This window comes from Vanessa cardui, chromosome 24 (genome assembly GCF_905220365.1).
Source record: "Vanessa cardui chromosome 24, ilVanCard2.1, whole genome shotgun sequence".
Taxonomy (NCBI): Eukaryota; Metazoa; Arthropoda; class Insecta; order Lepidoptera; family Nymphalidae; genus Vanessa; species Vanessa cardui.
In genome coordinates, this window is record NC_061146.1 from 1,297,298 (window position 1) to 1,313,547 (window position 16,250).

The 16,250-nt window shown below is 33.5% G+C and overlaps 1 protein-coding gene across 1 annotated transcript; it reads left to right on the top strand.

Moving 5' to 3' along the window:
• Window positions 1–5,938: 5,938 nt before the first annotated feature.
• On the top strand, window positions 5,939–15,598 carry LOC124540207 (facilitated trehalose transporter Tret1-like). Its single transcript, XM_047117668.1, has 9 exons — window positions 5,939–6,220; window positions 8,317–8,426; window positions 8,940–9,059; window positions 9,620–9,775; window positions 10,185–10,352; window positions 10,662–10,791; window positions 13,569–13,798; window positions 14,631–14,825; window positions 15,316–15,598. Exons 1-9 carry the CDS (start codon window positions 6,157–6,159, stop codon window positions 15,574–15,576), a joined length of 1,434 nt encoding a protein of 477 aa, XP_046973624.1. The 5' UTR covers window positions 5,939–6,156; the 3' UTR covers window positions 15,577–15,598.
• Window positions 15,599–16,250: the final 652 nt, after the last annotated feature.

The window sequence follows — 16,250 nt, forward strand, 5'->3', positions numbered from 1 at the left end:
TTATCAACTAACACGTTCCTGTTAAATTGTGTTTGATAAATGTGTAAATATAATTTAAGCCTTGAGACACTGTTTATTTTATTTAAATGCGTTAAATTATTTCGGATTTTATAACAAATATTCGTTGATATAACTGTACAGTAACCAATAAAAGTTATCCTGTACAAACATATATTTCATATACAGGAGAAAACTTCGAGTTTCCTCTGCCAACCAACTCCAGTGGGACAGGGCTCTGATATGTGTATGAAAAACTGAAGTGACAAGTAAAGTAGTAAAGTAAAGTAACAGCCTGTAAATTTCCCACTGTTGAGATAAGGCCTCCTCTTCCATTAAAGAGAGGGTTTGGAACATATTCCACCACGCTGTTCCAATGCGGGTTGGTGAAATGCACATGTGGCAGAATTTGAAATGACAGGTTTCCTCACGATGTTTTCCTTCACCGCCGAGCACGAGATGAATTATAAACACAAATTAAGCACGTATATATATATATAGTGGTGCTTGCCTGGGTTTTGAACCCGCAAGGTTAAGATGCACGCGTTCTAACAACTTGGCCATCTCAGCTCCTTTGTGTGACAAGCTATGACTCAAATTCCTGTATTCAATATAGAAGTATCACGCTTACTTATTGATTGTCAAATTGAACACTACCACGGGTTAGGAAAAGAAAATAATTTGACCTTAGACGAACAGGCGTAAGAAACTCAGCGAGTCTTTTATATGCCAATTCTATTATTTACAAATATTGAATATGAATACAAACAGCCAGCAGGCGATCGTTTCATTCACAAGGTGTGCTAATGTATATAATTCGACGTATTCCCGTTAGGTTAGGGGATATAGGGGACTCGCTATAGTTTCGATAATTATAACCCCTAAAAGTATAAAAATTAACCACTTTGAGATTTTTTAATTAAGTCAAAAATGCACTGTAACTATATTGAACTGAACCCTATATTGAAATTAATAGCTAAGTAAAGAATAATATGGTACCTTTAAAAATGGTTTATATTTTTGAATCAGGATCGTCCTCTTCATTAAATATCTCCTATATAATTGGATATCCAGCCCACCAGTCAAAAATATTTAAATTTAATTTTACACGATATAACGACAATTCAAGAGTGTCCATAGAATTTTGAAAATGTAAATTTTGAGTTTTGATTGAAACGTCATCTTCTCATCATCATAATCGTCCGATAATTTATTCGAATTCAAAGAAGATTTCTTAGAAACGATTATCTAAAATCAATTTCACAAGCAAAATATAGGTAAACTCACGAGTAACTGGCTACTTAAACCACCTGCATAGTTTTAGTTAGTATTTTTGTCAGATATATTATCATATTGGCATAGTTCTTTATAGCGATGGATAACGGATATTCTCATCTTTATGTAAAGGGCCTTGATATAGCAATAAAACTTATTTAATAAATTAATATTTCAATATAAAGAAAAATATAAGCTTTCAGCTAGTAACTGGCCGTCAATATACTAGTAACTGGCCATATGAGATAACAATTACTTTGGGGCACTAGATATCCAAAATTTTACTTGGTGGTAGGGCTTTGTGCTATCCCGTTTAGGTAAGTCGGGTGGGACCTACCTAAACGGGCTAGCACTCATCAGTTATTCTACCGCAAAATAACAGTACTCAATATTGTTGTGTTCCGGTTTGAAGGGTGAGTGAGCCAGTGTAACTACAGGCACAAACGACATAAAATCTTAGTTCCCAAGGTTGGTGGCACATTGACGATGTAAGGAATAGTTAATATTTCATACAGCGTCATTGTCTATGGGTGATGGTGACCACTTACCATCAGGTGGCCCATATGCTCCAACTTATAGCATAAAAAAATAAGCACAGGATTGTAAATATACACTTTTACGTTAGCAAAAAAACATTATAAAATACTTTAAAACTTAACTATTCATAAACAAATATACTATTAACTGGAAATATGAGTTGACATTTACTTAGGAATATCTAATTCTTTATTCTAATTACTTATGTGAAATGCTACTATATCTGCAGGATATAAAATGCGTGTTACATTTGGGTAGAGTGTATTAAAATATATATGAATTCGAATATTCAATTATAACATGGGTATTATGCCCATAGTCAAAGGCATAAGATATCTACATGTCAGGCAATGGAAATTTGTGGGTAAGGAGCCGCGAAAAAGAACAGTTGCCAGTGAAAGCAAAATAGAGTAGCCGTCATCATCAGTCGTCCAATACCCCCTTCAAAATCATACCTCAGTAAATTTTCATAACAAATTCTATTGATTTTCAACCGACTTCCAAAAGGAGGAGGTTATCAATTCGTCTGTATTTTTTTTTTTTTTTTTTTTTTTTTTTTTTTTATGTTTGTTACCTCATAACTTTTCACTGGGTGGACCGATTTTGATAATTTTTTTTTTGTTTGAAAGGTAGTGCTTCCCGTGGGGTCCCATTTTTTTTATTTTTTTTTCCGATGATGGTATCCATGTGAAAACGACATAAGTCTTAAATTTGCATTATGTATATGCGCGACAGATAGGTGAATAACTGAAAATCACGTTCACCAATTTTGATAATTCTTTTTTTATTATAAAATATATACTTCAAGGGTAATTTGGTGAAAGTTTGGTAAGGTTCTGAGCACAGGATCCATGACAAAGTAACGGAACGGAAGGGAACGGAACAATTCTGAGGAGCACGTTAGCGATACTCGGTCGAATCTTTTATTTATAGGTTATTTGGATATTTGAGTCACCTTCCGTAATGTGGTTATGTTTATGTAATTATCATAGTCGAATATTATAATCAACTAGCTACCCACCCCGGCTTCGCACGGGTGCAATACTGATACTAAATATACTACAAAATTTGTTTATATACGACATCACATCGCAAACTTCTAAAATTATCAGTGTTTCTTTACTATATTGTTCATGTATTATATGCACAAACCTTCCCATTGAATCACACTATCTTTTAAAAAAAAACGCATCAAAATCCGTTGCGTAGATTTAAAGATATAGGGACAGAGAAAGCGACTTTGTTTTATACTATGTAGTGATGGAACTCCTATACGGCTCGCAGTTAGGGTGCGATATGGGGCAGAATTTCTTACTATCTAATCAAATTTTGTGTATGTGATGTGATGTCATATGATGTACGAAATATAGTTGGTCTTTTTCAAAGTTTTTTTGCTGAGTTCGATTACAGCTCTTTCGAGGGATCCTTGTAGTTTACGCCGCGTGATGTATTAAATCCGCATTTTCGAAAGTCTATTTTTGCTTTATTCGCAAGTTTCCTTTGAAATTGTCCTCGAAGTAGTTTCTGACTCATATAAACGGAACGTTTAATCTATCCATATTAAAAAAAAATTAGTTAGTCAACATCAGCTTCACTTAAAATCAAAAAATAAATAAAATTTTAACAAAAAGAAAAACCGACTTCAAACAAAACACTATTTTAAAACAAATGAATATGCACGAAAAAGTAATAAAAATAATTGCGTATTCAACATATTTTTTAGAGTCTTCCTAAGTTAAATGAAATGAAAAATATTAGACTACTTAAAAGTCGATTAACGATTATATCATGTAGTTATAATTATTGTTATATTTGGAGTCGGTGTCAGCCAATAAAACCCTACAGTATATCTATCAAAAAACAATACGAGAATACTTTGACAAATATGTTTTTTACAAATTACCTTTTACACAATAATATACTGGATCAATCAAGGGGCTCGTATCGCTTCTTTCTTTTGATTGTTGGGGCAAGGGCACCGTGGCTGACACCGGCTCCAAATATACCAATAACTATAACTACATGATATAATCGTTAATCGACTTTTAAGTAGTCTAATATTTTTCATTTCATTTAACTTAGGAAGACTCTAAAAAATATGTTGAATACGCAATTATTTTTATTACTTTTTCGTGCATATTCATTTGTTTTAAAATAGTGTTTTGTTTGAAGTCGGTTTTTCTTTTTGTTAAAATTTTATTTATAATAACTGGCCACATTTAATTTAGTAACTGGCATGCATAGGTTACAACCAATGCCAGTAACTGGAAATCACCACTAAAATTGGAAGAATTATGTACATAAGACTAGGCCTTATGTACTATCCAAATATGATCTAAGTTTAATGAAATTCATGGGTCATAAACAAAAACTAGTAACTGGTGTAGGTGGAAAATAAATAAATAAAAAAGATTTTGCCTTTCAGTAACTAGCCACCCTATTTATTCTCTCTATTTATCTTTATAACTTAAAAAAAATGGTTTTAATAATTGCCTACCACCAATAGTATTCACTGGAAAGAGTTCAAAATGGAAACTTAAGTAGTTTTAGATATGACTTTAATTTGAAACGGAAAAGTTCCTTAACAGTTTCTTAATTCGCAGCCGCTAAAGTTGATACATACTGCCGAGTGTAGAAAAATAGTCGTTAATCAAATCAAATCAAAATAAACTTTATATAATACTTAATAGCCTACTTGAAGGCTTTTACAAGCACTTTTGAATCGTCATTTTACAATTAAGTGAAACTACCACCGGTTCGGAAACTAGATTCTACCGAGAAAAACCGGCAAGAAAATCAGTAGTTACTCTTTTTCATCATTTAAAAAATGCTAAGTCACGTTAGTTAATACAATTATTTAAATTAATATATCCTGCTTGGAAATCAACAGGTATTAAATCCACGTTTTTTTATCATCTATAAAATCTTGTATCGAATAATATGCTTTTTTTACCAATGTACTGTTTACAAACGATTTGAATTTACGTAACGGCAAAGTTAAAAATGTCCGCGGAATTTTATTATAGAAACGTATACCTTGCCCCAAGTAGGATTTATTGACTTTGCGGAGTCGGAAACTTGGCGTTATAAGCTTATCCTTACCCCTAGTGCACATACAATTATTATCACAGATTTTATCAAAGTGCTTAATAACTATAAGTAAATAAAATACATAATATTGTTGTAAATATTCTGTGACGCCCGAATAGAGTCTCTAGTTCCAAGATTATAAATAGACCGAACTGCTCTCTTTTTTAAAATAAAGACAGATTCAATATCTGCAGCGTTACCCCAAAGTAATATGCCGTATAACATAATACTATGAAAATAACCAAAATAAACCAATCGAGTAGTATCAATATCAGTTAGTTGTCTAACTTTTCTGACCGCGTATGCTGCGGAGCTGTCTTCCTGCTAGGGATGATAAATGGGGACTCCACTGAAGTCTGGAATCCAATTCTATCACCAAGAACGCGTCGTATCGGCTACATCAAGCCGGCCACCGCTTAAAGATATATTATAATCTTGCTTCCTAACATTGGGTAGGGTAAAAACTACACATTTTGTTTTTTGAGCATTCAAAACAAATTATTTACTTTAAACCAATCGTGTATATGTGATAATGCACCGTTCACATCGTCATAGTCAGTTTTTTTCCTGTCGACCTTAAAAATCAGTGAAGTATCGTCAGCAAACAATAACTGAAATTAAAATAAACTAAAATTATAGTTAGATAGCTACGTGAATCGGTAAACTTCCATAGAGGTGGCTGCGTATAATAAAATTCTTATTATATGGAAATAATGTTTTAAGTGGCCTATTACTGAAAGCGGCCAGTTATACCCGGTTTTACTTATCTTGTTAAAATATTTGGTTTGCTAATACCTCTTTATTTTACATACATATTTTTGAAATAAATATTAATATATTTAAACTGATTATTCGTTGTAAAATACTGATTAAAAATGGAAATTTAATTATGTTTTGATAATGATAGATTACGTAAAGGTTTTATATTTAACAAATTTATATTACAGGCGGTAATAAAATACTTAACGTTGTAATGTTTAAATAAATATTTTATCTTTTGTTTGTTGTACATAATATTAAATTAGTTAGCACAGTTCCTGATATAGAGAGATTCGTTGTATCAGTTAGCAGTCATGTAACACCTTCACGGGCGCACGTGTTAGAAAAAAAGCCTTAAAAATAATTTAGTTACGAAAATCAAAACACTGATGGAATTACATTAGAATAATTTAAATTTTACTTTAAATAATAATGTTTCATAACTAGTGTTATAATTTATATTAGTAATTTATTGTTGTTGATTTCATTTTGTGCGCAATGAAGTTTTACGGAATATTTAAGCAAGGGAGCAAAATTAACCAAGTGATATGTGCCGTTTTGAGTAAGTACATACATAATATATTTCAATGGAAGTGAAAAAACTTAAACAAACCATAGATTTACGTATTACTTGCGACTTGTTTATAACTCATCTATATTGTGTCCATACTATAAGTTTAGCGGAGCTGAGATGGCCCAGTGGTTAGAACGCGTGCATCTTAACCGATGATTTCGGGTTCAAACCCAGGCAAGCACCACTATATATATAAACTTGCATGTGTCTAATTTAATCGAAATTCTGCTACATGTGCATTCCACCAACCCACTTTGGGACAGCGTGGTGGAATATGTTGCAAACCCTCTCCTTAATGGAAGAGGAGGCCTTAGCCCAACAGAGGAAAATTTGCAGGCTGTTACTTTACTTTACTATGAATTTATTTATACTAATATTATAAATGTGGAAGTAACTTTGTCTATCTGTCGCTCTATAAAGACCAAATCTAATCGAATTTGGTGAAATTTGTTTTGAAGTAAACTTAAACTCCAAGGTAGGACAGGCTATTTTTTTGCCTAACACAAAACAACCAACCCCTAAAACGCAAGAGCCGCGGGCAACAACTATTAAATAAATGGAATTTCAGTAGTTCGGGATGGCCAAAATAATATTATCGTTTTACAATGATGCTTCTATCTCTCTATCTTTTGTTAGAATGCCCACGCTATAGTCCAGTTGTTTTATAATGACAGCTCAATAATATTTAAAATAAGAAATAGTGTTACATGCCAGTATTAAATGCTATGCCATATAAAATAATATTAATTACAGTTTTACAAATTGTTGATCAATTAATTACAATAATAATTGTATATAATAAAGTAAATTCAATAGCTCCTGCTATATTAATAATATCCAATAATAATGTGATATAAATTATGATATAGAATCAAATGTCATAAAACCGTATAGAAGGCTAAGGTTACTCTCGTAACATAATATATGTTTATTTATAATACAACAAATAATATTGAATAATTGGCACATTATTCGATACAAGATTTTATAGATGGTAAAAAAATAAAAAAATATATATACCGGTCGAATTGAGAACACTCCTTTTTTTGAAGTTTTTTTGAAGTTAAAAATGCGTGGAGTTAATTAACCTGTTGACTTCCAAGCAGAATATATTAATTTAGATAATTGTATTTAACAAACTTGAATTTGTATTTGTTAGATGTTGAAAAAGAGCAACTACTGAGTTTCCTGCCGGTTCTTTTCGGTAGAACCTACTTTCCGAACCGATGGTAGCTTCACTTAATTTTAAAATGTGAAAAGTAATTATATTGTAATTATAAATATTGTAAAAGCCTACTTGAATAAAGTTATTTTTATTTTGATTTTGACTATTAAACTTAAGTACTTATTTCCACATAAATTTTACAAAATTCCGATAACAGTATCGTCGACGTTCAAAAAGTTATTTTTCGCAATACCATAAAATGAACAAACTTTCAACCAATGATATCGCGCAAATTTCCTGTCAAATGACGTTTATTTGTTTTTTTTTTTCCTGTTACGGATGGAATAGAGTATATATTGGATACACATGTGACAGAATTCCATTGAAATAAGACATCTATAGGCTACCTCACAATGTTTTCCTTTATGATTTAAATTTATACAAGTAACATTAAATAAATAATAAATAAATATTGGACAACATCACATACATTACTCTGATCGAAATGTATTTAGCTAAAGCATGTGTTATGGATAATCAGAAGTAACGACGGTGCCACAAACACCCAGACCCAAGGCATCATAGTGCCTATAATTAGTGAACTTTGTCTACATCGACACCTAGACCTCACCTCGGACCTCGGAGTGGCGTACCCATGAAAATCGGTGAACACACTACTCGACCACAGAGCTCGTTAGATTAGGGCTTTTGAAAACACACGCGACAGAATTTCATTGACTTATTCAGAATGTTTTCCTTCTCCTCTAAACACAAGATGTTATTATAAAACATGCACATAAAAACTCATTGTTTCTTCCCTGTTTGGATCTGGAATTTTCAATTGAGGATCAAATATCTTCGCCACGGATTCTCGGTCCTATATATGTTCAAGAAATTAAATATATCTTTTACTCTCCAGTAAACCTTCCGGTGCTGTCGTACGGAGCCAGTACTGGCTGGATGTCTCCAATGACTCTTTTACTGCAGTCAAAAGACTCTCCAAAAGGCGTACCTCTCACAGACGCTGAGGTATAGTTTTTTTATGATTATTATGATGTCGTTCAGACCTGTTTCAGCTACGGCCCCTATTCGATAAAGACTATTCTTTAGACTATGACTATTCATAGTCTTGAGATATGTATTAGACCGTATTTTAAAGAATACTAGCAATGCCTCAGATTAAGAAACTACTAATAATCCTTTATTACCCCTCCTTTTATTAAACTTGTGCCTCTTTTTACACTTTAATTTTGGCGTTTTATATTATATATTTTTACTAAACATCAGCAGATCTTTGATGGATGTCATTCTTGTCATTTTCATGTGAGACGTGATCCACACAATCAAATCCGTCATTTTTTAAGGTGGGAACATGAAACTTAAATTTTGGGATACTGATTAAAATTTTTGGGATACTGAACTGAGCGTAACGTACTTAAGCGTTTCTGGATATACTAAAAACGTTATATCGCAATTTTCAGGATATACGAGAATTAGGCACGTTTTATTTTCTTCCAAAGATAATCTTTATTTATATTCTAGGTATCATGGATGGCCGCTATACCCTACTTGGTGTGTGTCCCATTTGATTTGATAATGGGAGTCATGGGAGACAAAGTCGGACGAAAGATTTCGCTGATATTTATTTCCTTAGTTAGTGCTGTAAGTAATATTATGTGATCAAATACCTCATCTAACTTTTTTATCTGTGGTTTCTATGCCACTATTTATCTATTATAAATCTTAAAGTAACTCTCTCTGTCTGTCTCTTTGCTGTCGCTTCTTCACTATCAAACCACTGATTTGATGAAATTTGGTATGAAGCGAACTTGAACTCCAAGGACAGAGGCTACATTTTTTTGCCGCTAAAACGCGAGCGAAGCCACGGGGGCCTACTGGTATGAAATAAATAAAAAGTAAAGACATTTTTACAAAGTTGCAATACATATACAAAATATTATATCCTATTATTTTTGAGGCGTTCCTTTGTCTTGATCTAATACTGGATAAAAATCAAATCATGTTTACCAAATAAAAGACCTATATTATTGGAACTAAAGTTGCGTTAAGTTTTAATTCAATAAGATGAGAGGATAGGCTCTTCATTCATTTTGCAAAATTTGACCTGAACAAAGTCAAAATCATTTAAAAATATAGATAAAAAATTATATCATATTTGTCTTAACACTTAAAAAAATAATTCTAGGCGTGTTTGTTTTTAGGCTAGTTGGATCTTACTGCTTTCTTCCTTCAACATTTGGTGTCTCATCACAGCGAGGGCGTTTGTCGGTATAACCATGGCTGGTTGTTACGTCACTTGCACCACATACACCAAGGAGATCAGTGACAACAGCATCAGAGGTGCCTTGGGATGTTTGGTACGATCAGTTTTATTTATAAGGCTATTTTTTCAAGTTTAATTTTGTGCACGTGTAAACCAGTATACATGAAACGTAATCAAGACTTGAAAATTTGACGTGTAACAAAATGCCAATTTGTCCCAATCTCTAGTAAAGGTACCATAGTTGATAATATCCATTAAGTTCATAATTTGGTTATTTTATAACTCAATTTCTGCTGTCATTATAATGAAAGTTTTTTTAATTATAGATGAATTTTGTTACGTCTAAGATTTCTATTTTTATGTCACTGTACCTTAAACTATCTGGATTAATTTTTTTATTGTTATTGAGTGGGTTCCTGCGTTTAAATCAAATTGCTCCAGTTGGTTAATAAATAATGACAAGACGATATAGGCTGTTATTGTATCATGTTATTTCTTTTCAGTTAATATTATTTCAAACATCGGGAAATCTCTTCATGTATGTTATTGGAGATCTCTTGAGCTATAACCTCATCCTCTGGGTTTGTCTGACAATACCGACCGTACACGTGGTAGTGTTTCTCTTTATGCCGGAGTCTCCTTCTTACCTCGTCAAGAAAGGAAGGGTTGAGGTAATTAGTTTAAGCTAAATGATCTTCTACTTATTATTTATGGAAAGTGTGGTCCACTGGTTGAAACATATTGATTTTAACCGATGATTGTGGGTTTACCACCAAAACACATCTTAAAATTATCTTCTGTTTAGTTTGCTGTTCAGTAGTGGATAAAAAATGTTACATTTATGTATAACAAGCTTTGCATGCCCTAAATCAAGGCAGGGAATCTTTGGTCAAACAAAATAACCAGCAGTATTATTTATTTAGAGTCAATAATAAACTCAATTTAGCTCATTGTTCTAAACATATGATAATGTTATTTAGGATGCAAGTAAAGCCTTGGCCTGGCTTCGATGCAAACCAGAAAATGATGCAAAGGTCCAGGAAGAACTAGACGTTATAAGGAAAGAACAGAGGAACGACGAAGCGAGCAAGTTCGCTCTAAAGACAATATGTAAGTTTCAGCTTCATCGTTATATTCTCGACAACACTTTAAATAGCAGAAGTATTGATTTCATGACAATGATGATGATATCCTCCTGAGTGATTGTAGCTACCACATAATACAATGCTCTAGTCTCTTCGATTGCATTGCAATACAATGACATTACCAGTACTTGTTAGGAGCGGCAGAATTTTGTGCAAGTTTGTTTGGGTAGGTACCATGCACATCATGTTTCATATAACAGCAACTTTTCTAGACTTTTCACTTTTTAGTTAAATATTCTAACGGGTTTTTAGCGGTCTATGGGTAGTGATGACTACTTCCCATGAAGTGGCCCATTTGCTTGACTAGTAAACGATGTTTTTCCTACATATGGATAGCCTTTGTCTCATTTGTGGAAACTAAATTGCAACAAAACAAAAAAAAATCTTTCAAAGGCGGTATGCCTATCTAGTTGCTCTATGATGACAAATAAATGACTATAATTAAAAAAAGATAATCCGTGTTGTAAATTGAAAAGTTCTCACTCCATTACGAAGATAAAAAAAAAATCATTTATTTTACTAAACTATCAACAGTGAAGTTTGTTAAAGATAAATACAGTGTTCCTCGTTTAAAACCTTATGTAATTAAATATGAACATATAATTTGTTCAAAATAAGCCACGATCATAAAAAACTTGAGGAAAATTTACTGTTCATTAATCTCTGAGCTAATATGGCTGACGAAATGTTCTGCTTTTCCTTTTACCATCACACGTGTACCTTTTTTTGGATATAGATATTTTATTTCATTTTGCTTGCTTGTCAAGTGCACATGAATTATATATTTTTTTTCATTAAAATCATATTTTTTGTATTTTAATTACCTGGTAGAAGATACCAGGTAATTAACACCAATGCCCATCTACATTGGCATTGTTTGCAATTTGTCAATCATCATCAAATAAAATCGAATCAAATTCCTTTGACCAAACATACTCTTCATATTTTAAATATTGAAACATCATTGTAATGCTCTCCTAATTTTCTTTAAGCATCAAGGAATGGGCCATCTATACTAGATGGAAATTTATTTCCATTATGACACTAATAACCTGTCGCCATACCGTCTCTTGTTTAACAACAACAACAACAGCCTGTAAATTTCCACTCCTGGGCTAAAGGCCTCCTCTACATTTGAGGAGAAGGTTTAAAACATATTCCACCACGCTGTTCCAATGCGGGTTGGTGGAATACACATGTGGCAGAATTTCTATGAAATTTGTCATATGCAGGTTTCCTGACGATGTTTTCCTTCACCGCTGAGGACGAGATGAATTATAAAGACAAATATGAATCAACGGTGCTTGCCTGGGTTTGAACCCGCAATCATCGGTTAAGATGCACGCGTTCTAACCACTGGGCCATCTCGACTCTTGCTTATCAAACCCATACTTCAATGCGTCTGCCAAAATCAGTAAACTTTATTTGCTATGAATTGATACTCTGATCGGCGCAGACAGTCAGATAATGTTTATTTCACTACAAATCCCGAAAAAAAATTTACTATAGATACTTATTATACATATAAAGCTGTGTGAATTATAAGTAAATAAGACTAATAACTCGTAAGTGATATAATCAGATGTATACTTTCTTTAAATTTAGTCCGTCTCTGTTTATTTGTTTTGTGGAAGAATAAAGTTCCATTACGCGATTACACTAAAGTGAACAGGCAGTTATCGTCACAGAGCTATGACAATACATTCTTGTCTCTTTCTATTGTATTCGATTCAATATTACATTTTAATGTACGGAACTGTACGTTTTAAACAACAGTACGCTTTATTTAGTGTTCCGGTTTCAAGGGTGAGTGAGCCAGTGTAACTACAGGCACAATGGACAAAGCATCTTAGTTCACAAGGTTGGTGGCACATTGACGATGCAAGGAATAGTTAATATTTCTTACAGCGTCATTGTCTATGGGTGATGGTGACCACTTACCATCAGGTGGCCCATATGCTCGTCTGCCAAGCTATTCCATAAAAAAGACCATTTACTTTCTTGTCATTTAATTATTCTAATTCTTAGATCCAACCAGGTGTTCTACGATGCATCACTTTTAATTAAGGGCACATTCATAAGTTCAAGACTTCAACAAACCATTATCATTTGTTTTTGTCACATTTACGAAAGATAAGTGGATTATATTATGTTACAATTTGATCTTATTACAAACAAAGTTGCAATCGTAACCGTGGCTTGGAAATATAAAATCAACATTGACATAAATTGAACATATATAAATCATTGTTAATTGTGGGAAAATACTTGGTAAAGCTCCCGTGAGATAATTTATGTGAACCGTGATGGTTTAATAGATAGTACGTGGATCTTAACCGAAGATTCCGAGTTCAAACCGTTCATGCATCAATTTTTTTGCGAATAATTTGTCTTTAGACTTTGGTACTCGGTGGTGAAGGAAAACATCGTGTGAAAAGACATATGTCCGATCAAAAACATAAAAAACACTTGGTACTGTTGCATTATGGTTTGAAGAATGAGTAAGCCAGGGGACATAGTTTAATTCCCTTAGTTGCTGGCGCATTAGCTATGTAGGGAATTATTTCTTTTTCTTACAGTACTATGTACTAATGGGCACTTATCGAGTAGACCATTTAGACCATTCTGTCCGTCACTATCTTTGTAAAAAAATATACGAACCAATTAAGAAACTCTATCTTTCTAAGTTTCGGCTTTAATAAGTAACTGTTTGAAACAAAATACTATTTATTTACCTTTCAGTTACTGATAAGATCCTCAGTAGGGCTTTCCAAATAGCCATAGTAGCGACCTTCGCTAGGGAGGTGTGTGGAGCTGTACCCGTTCTGAACTTCGCTGGTAACATCTTTCAATTGGCATCCAAGGACTCTGGCCTGGTTCTGAGTCCAAACCAACAGGCTATGATGCTTGGTGTCGTTCAAGTGGTTGGTTCAGCCCTCGCTTCAGGTATCGTCGAAAAATCAGGAAGAAAGGTAATGAATAAATAATTCCTATGTGCAATATCGTTAATATACTTACGTTGATTCTGACATGAATATTCCATCAAAAACATAAAGGTTTCACTTGGTGGTAGGGCTTTGTGCAAGCCCGCCTAGATTGGTACCACCCACTCATCAAAGATTCTACCGCTTAACAACAGTAAGCAGTATTGTCGTGTTCCAGTTTGAAGGGTGAGTGAGCCAGTGTAACTACATGCACAAGGGACATAGCATCTTAGTTCCCAAGGTTGATGGCGCATTGACGATGTAAGGAATAGTTAATATTTCTTACAGCATCATTATCTATGGGTGATGGTAACCACTTACCATCAGGTGGCCTATATGCTCGTCCGCCAACCTATTCCATAAAATAAAAATAGGTAAAATGAAAGCCAAGTTCAGTATTGTAGATATATACTTTGGTTGTTGACTTCAACGACAAAAGGAGTGAGATCTAAATGGGTGTCGATTTCAATTGTACTTCCTGAAATGTATTTATATGTAACAACATATAATATAATTTATTCCTATAACTTAGAATAATGTATTGTAGCCTACTGTCTTGGCTAGTTCTTTTCTTCTAGTTACATAATGCTTAATCTATGTGTATAGATAATTAGAAATGTGAAATTAATTCTATCTGTCTGTCTGTCGTCCTTTCATTACCAAAACAATGAACCGAATTTGATGAAATCTGGTGTGAAGCAAATTTTATCTTCAAACAAGGATATAGGCTACTTTTTCCACAAAAAGTGTGGAATTAAATATCGTTTAGCGTCAGCATATTCAATGGTTTCTTTACTATTCGCTTATTTTACATTTCTAGCCTCTTCTTTTGCTGTCATCTCTGGTGTCTGGTCTAAGTATGTGCGCACTCGGCTCTTGGTTCCTATTGCGTGACCTTGGAATCAGTGCCCCATCTTGGGTGCCATTATTGACGTTGTGCCTTTGCATCTTCTGTGATTCATATGGACTTCAGCCTATCTCCATTGTGCTAGCAGGGGAAATATTCTCTTTTAAGGTAAGGATTTTGTGGTTATTGTTCTATTACTCTATGCCACTAAAGAAGAAGTTCGCATTTTGGCCATAGCGAGTATTTAAGAAACTAGTCTACTGCGCAGGCTTATAATGTACTAGTGTGCGAACGCAAGAGCTCTTCTTTTAGACTCTCTCTTATTTCGATGGGATGGTAAATACAAAACATCCAAAAATAGTTCAAGTCCATCGTTACAGGACGATCTTTAAGTACTTTCTAAATTACAGGAGACTAAATACTAAATAACGACAACTGCTATCTGCTAAATCTAAACCTGTCGCTAATAATTTTGTAACTGAAAATCTTAATATGTCTGTATTATTTTAAACCGGCGTTTGAACTCAAGACAATAAGTCATAACAATCTCTCAAACATAGACTGACTTTGCAGTGATATTGATTTGTGATTAATTAAGAGCCCCAATAACGATTTTTTTTAATAATTTTTAATTTATTGTTTCGTGTCTTTTTTTTAGTATCGAGGAATTGTGATGGCGGTCACGATGGCCTGTGCCTCATTCACTGACTTCCTTCAGCTGTTATTCTTCAAGCCGCTCGCCACAGCTGTTGGCATTCACGTGGCCTTCTACTTCTTCGGATTCATCTGTTTGCTCATGTGCCTTTACGTCATTCTAGTCATCCCCGAAACTAAAGGTAGAAGTCTCGAAGAAATTTACAGAGATCTCCTCAAAAGCAAGAAGCTGAGGAAGCTGGAAAAGAATGAACTAAAAATTTAAGTCGTAATTTCTGAGTCGTAAATTTCCCAAAGCTGAGAAATTTTTGTTTTCCGTTAGGGAGAAGCTTGGAACTCATCTCACCAAACTTATCGACTGTACATTATATAAGTTCGATTTATGGATATTTTATTAAAACAGTTTCCAAAGCCGCCGCGCTAGAAATAAGAAATTGATCACGTGGTAACACATTAGTGTATACCGTGATTTATATTTGATCTGTGCCTTTTGGTTTATATATGTGATTTATTCATTATGACATCGCAGGAATAAAAGTTTTTTTTTTTAATTTTTATTTTAATCCCTACCATATATTTTTTTGTACCCTTATCTCTTGTATTTCATAAGTACAATCTTTGATGGTGTCCTTTTCAAGCAATAGTTATTCGTTTATTTTGCTATACATGGTGGTAGGTAGGTACCTAGGTAGTTATGTGGTGGTAGGCAGTACGTAGGTATGATACCTATCCAGAGATGCTTAGACAAGGTGTTCAAGCATCTCTGGATAGGTAATATGAGACAAGTTTGCAGAAAGCTTGATGATGTAAGAGATGGTGGTAATTATTGGTAGAGTTAACTTCTTGACGTACCTACGTATATGACGTATGATATAGGAATTTATACATTAATCTTTTACATTTAGAAGCACTGTTAAAATGACAATTTGCAAAGGATTT

Coding starts and splice junctions, on each gene's coding strand:
- LOC124540207 (XM_047117668.1), top strand. CDS start 6,157: ATGAAGTTTTACGGAATATTTAAGCAAGGGAGCAAAATTAACCAAGTG. Junction 8,427..8,939: donor TACCTCTCACAGACGCTGAG/GTATAGTTTTTT, acceptor TTTATATTCTAG/GTATCATGGATGGCCGCTAT. Junction 9,060..9,619: donor TTATTTCCTTAGTTAGTGCT/GTAAGTAATATT, acceptor GTTTGTTTTTAG/GCTAGTTGGATCTTACTGCT.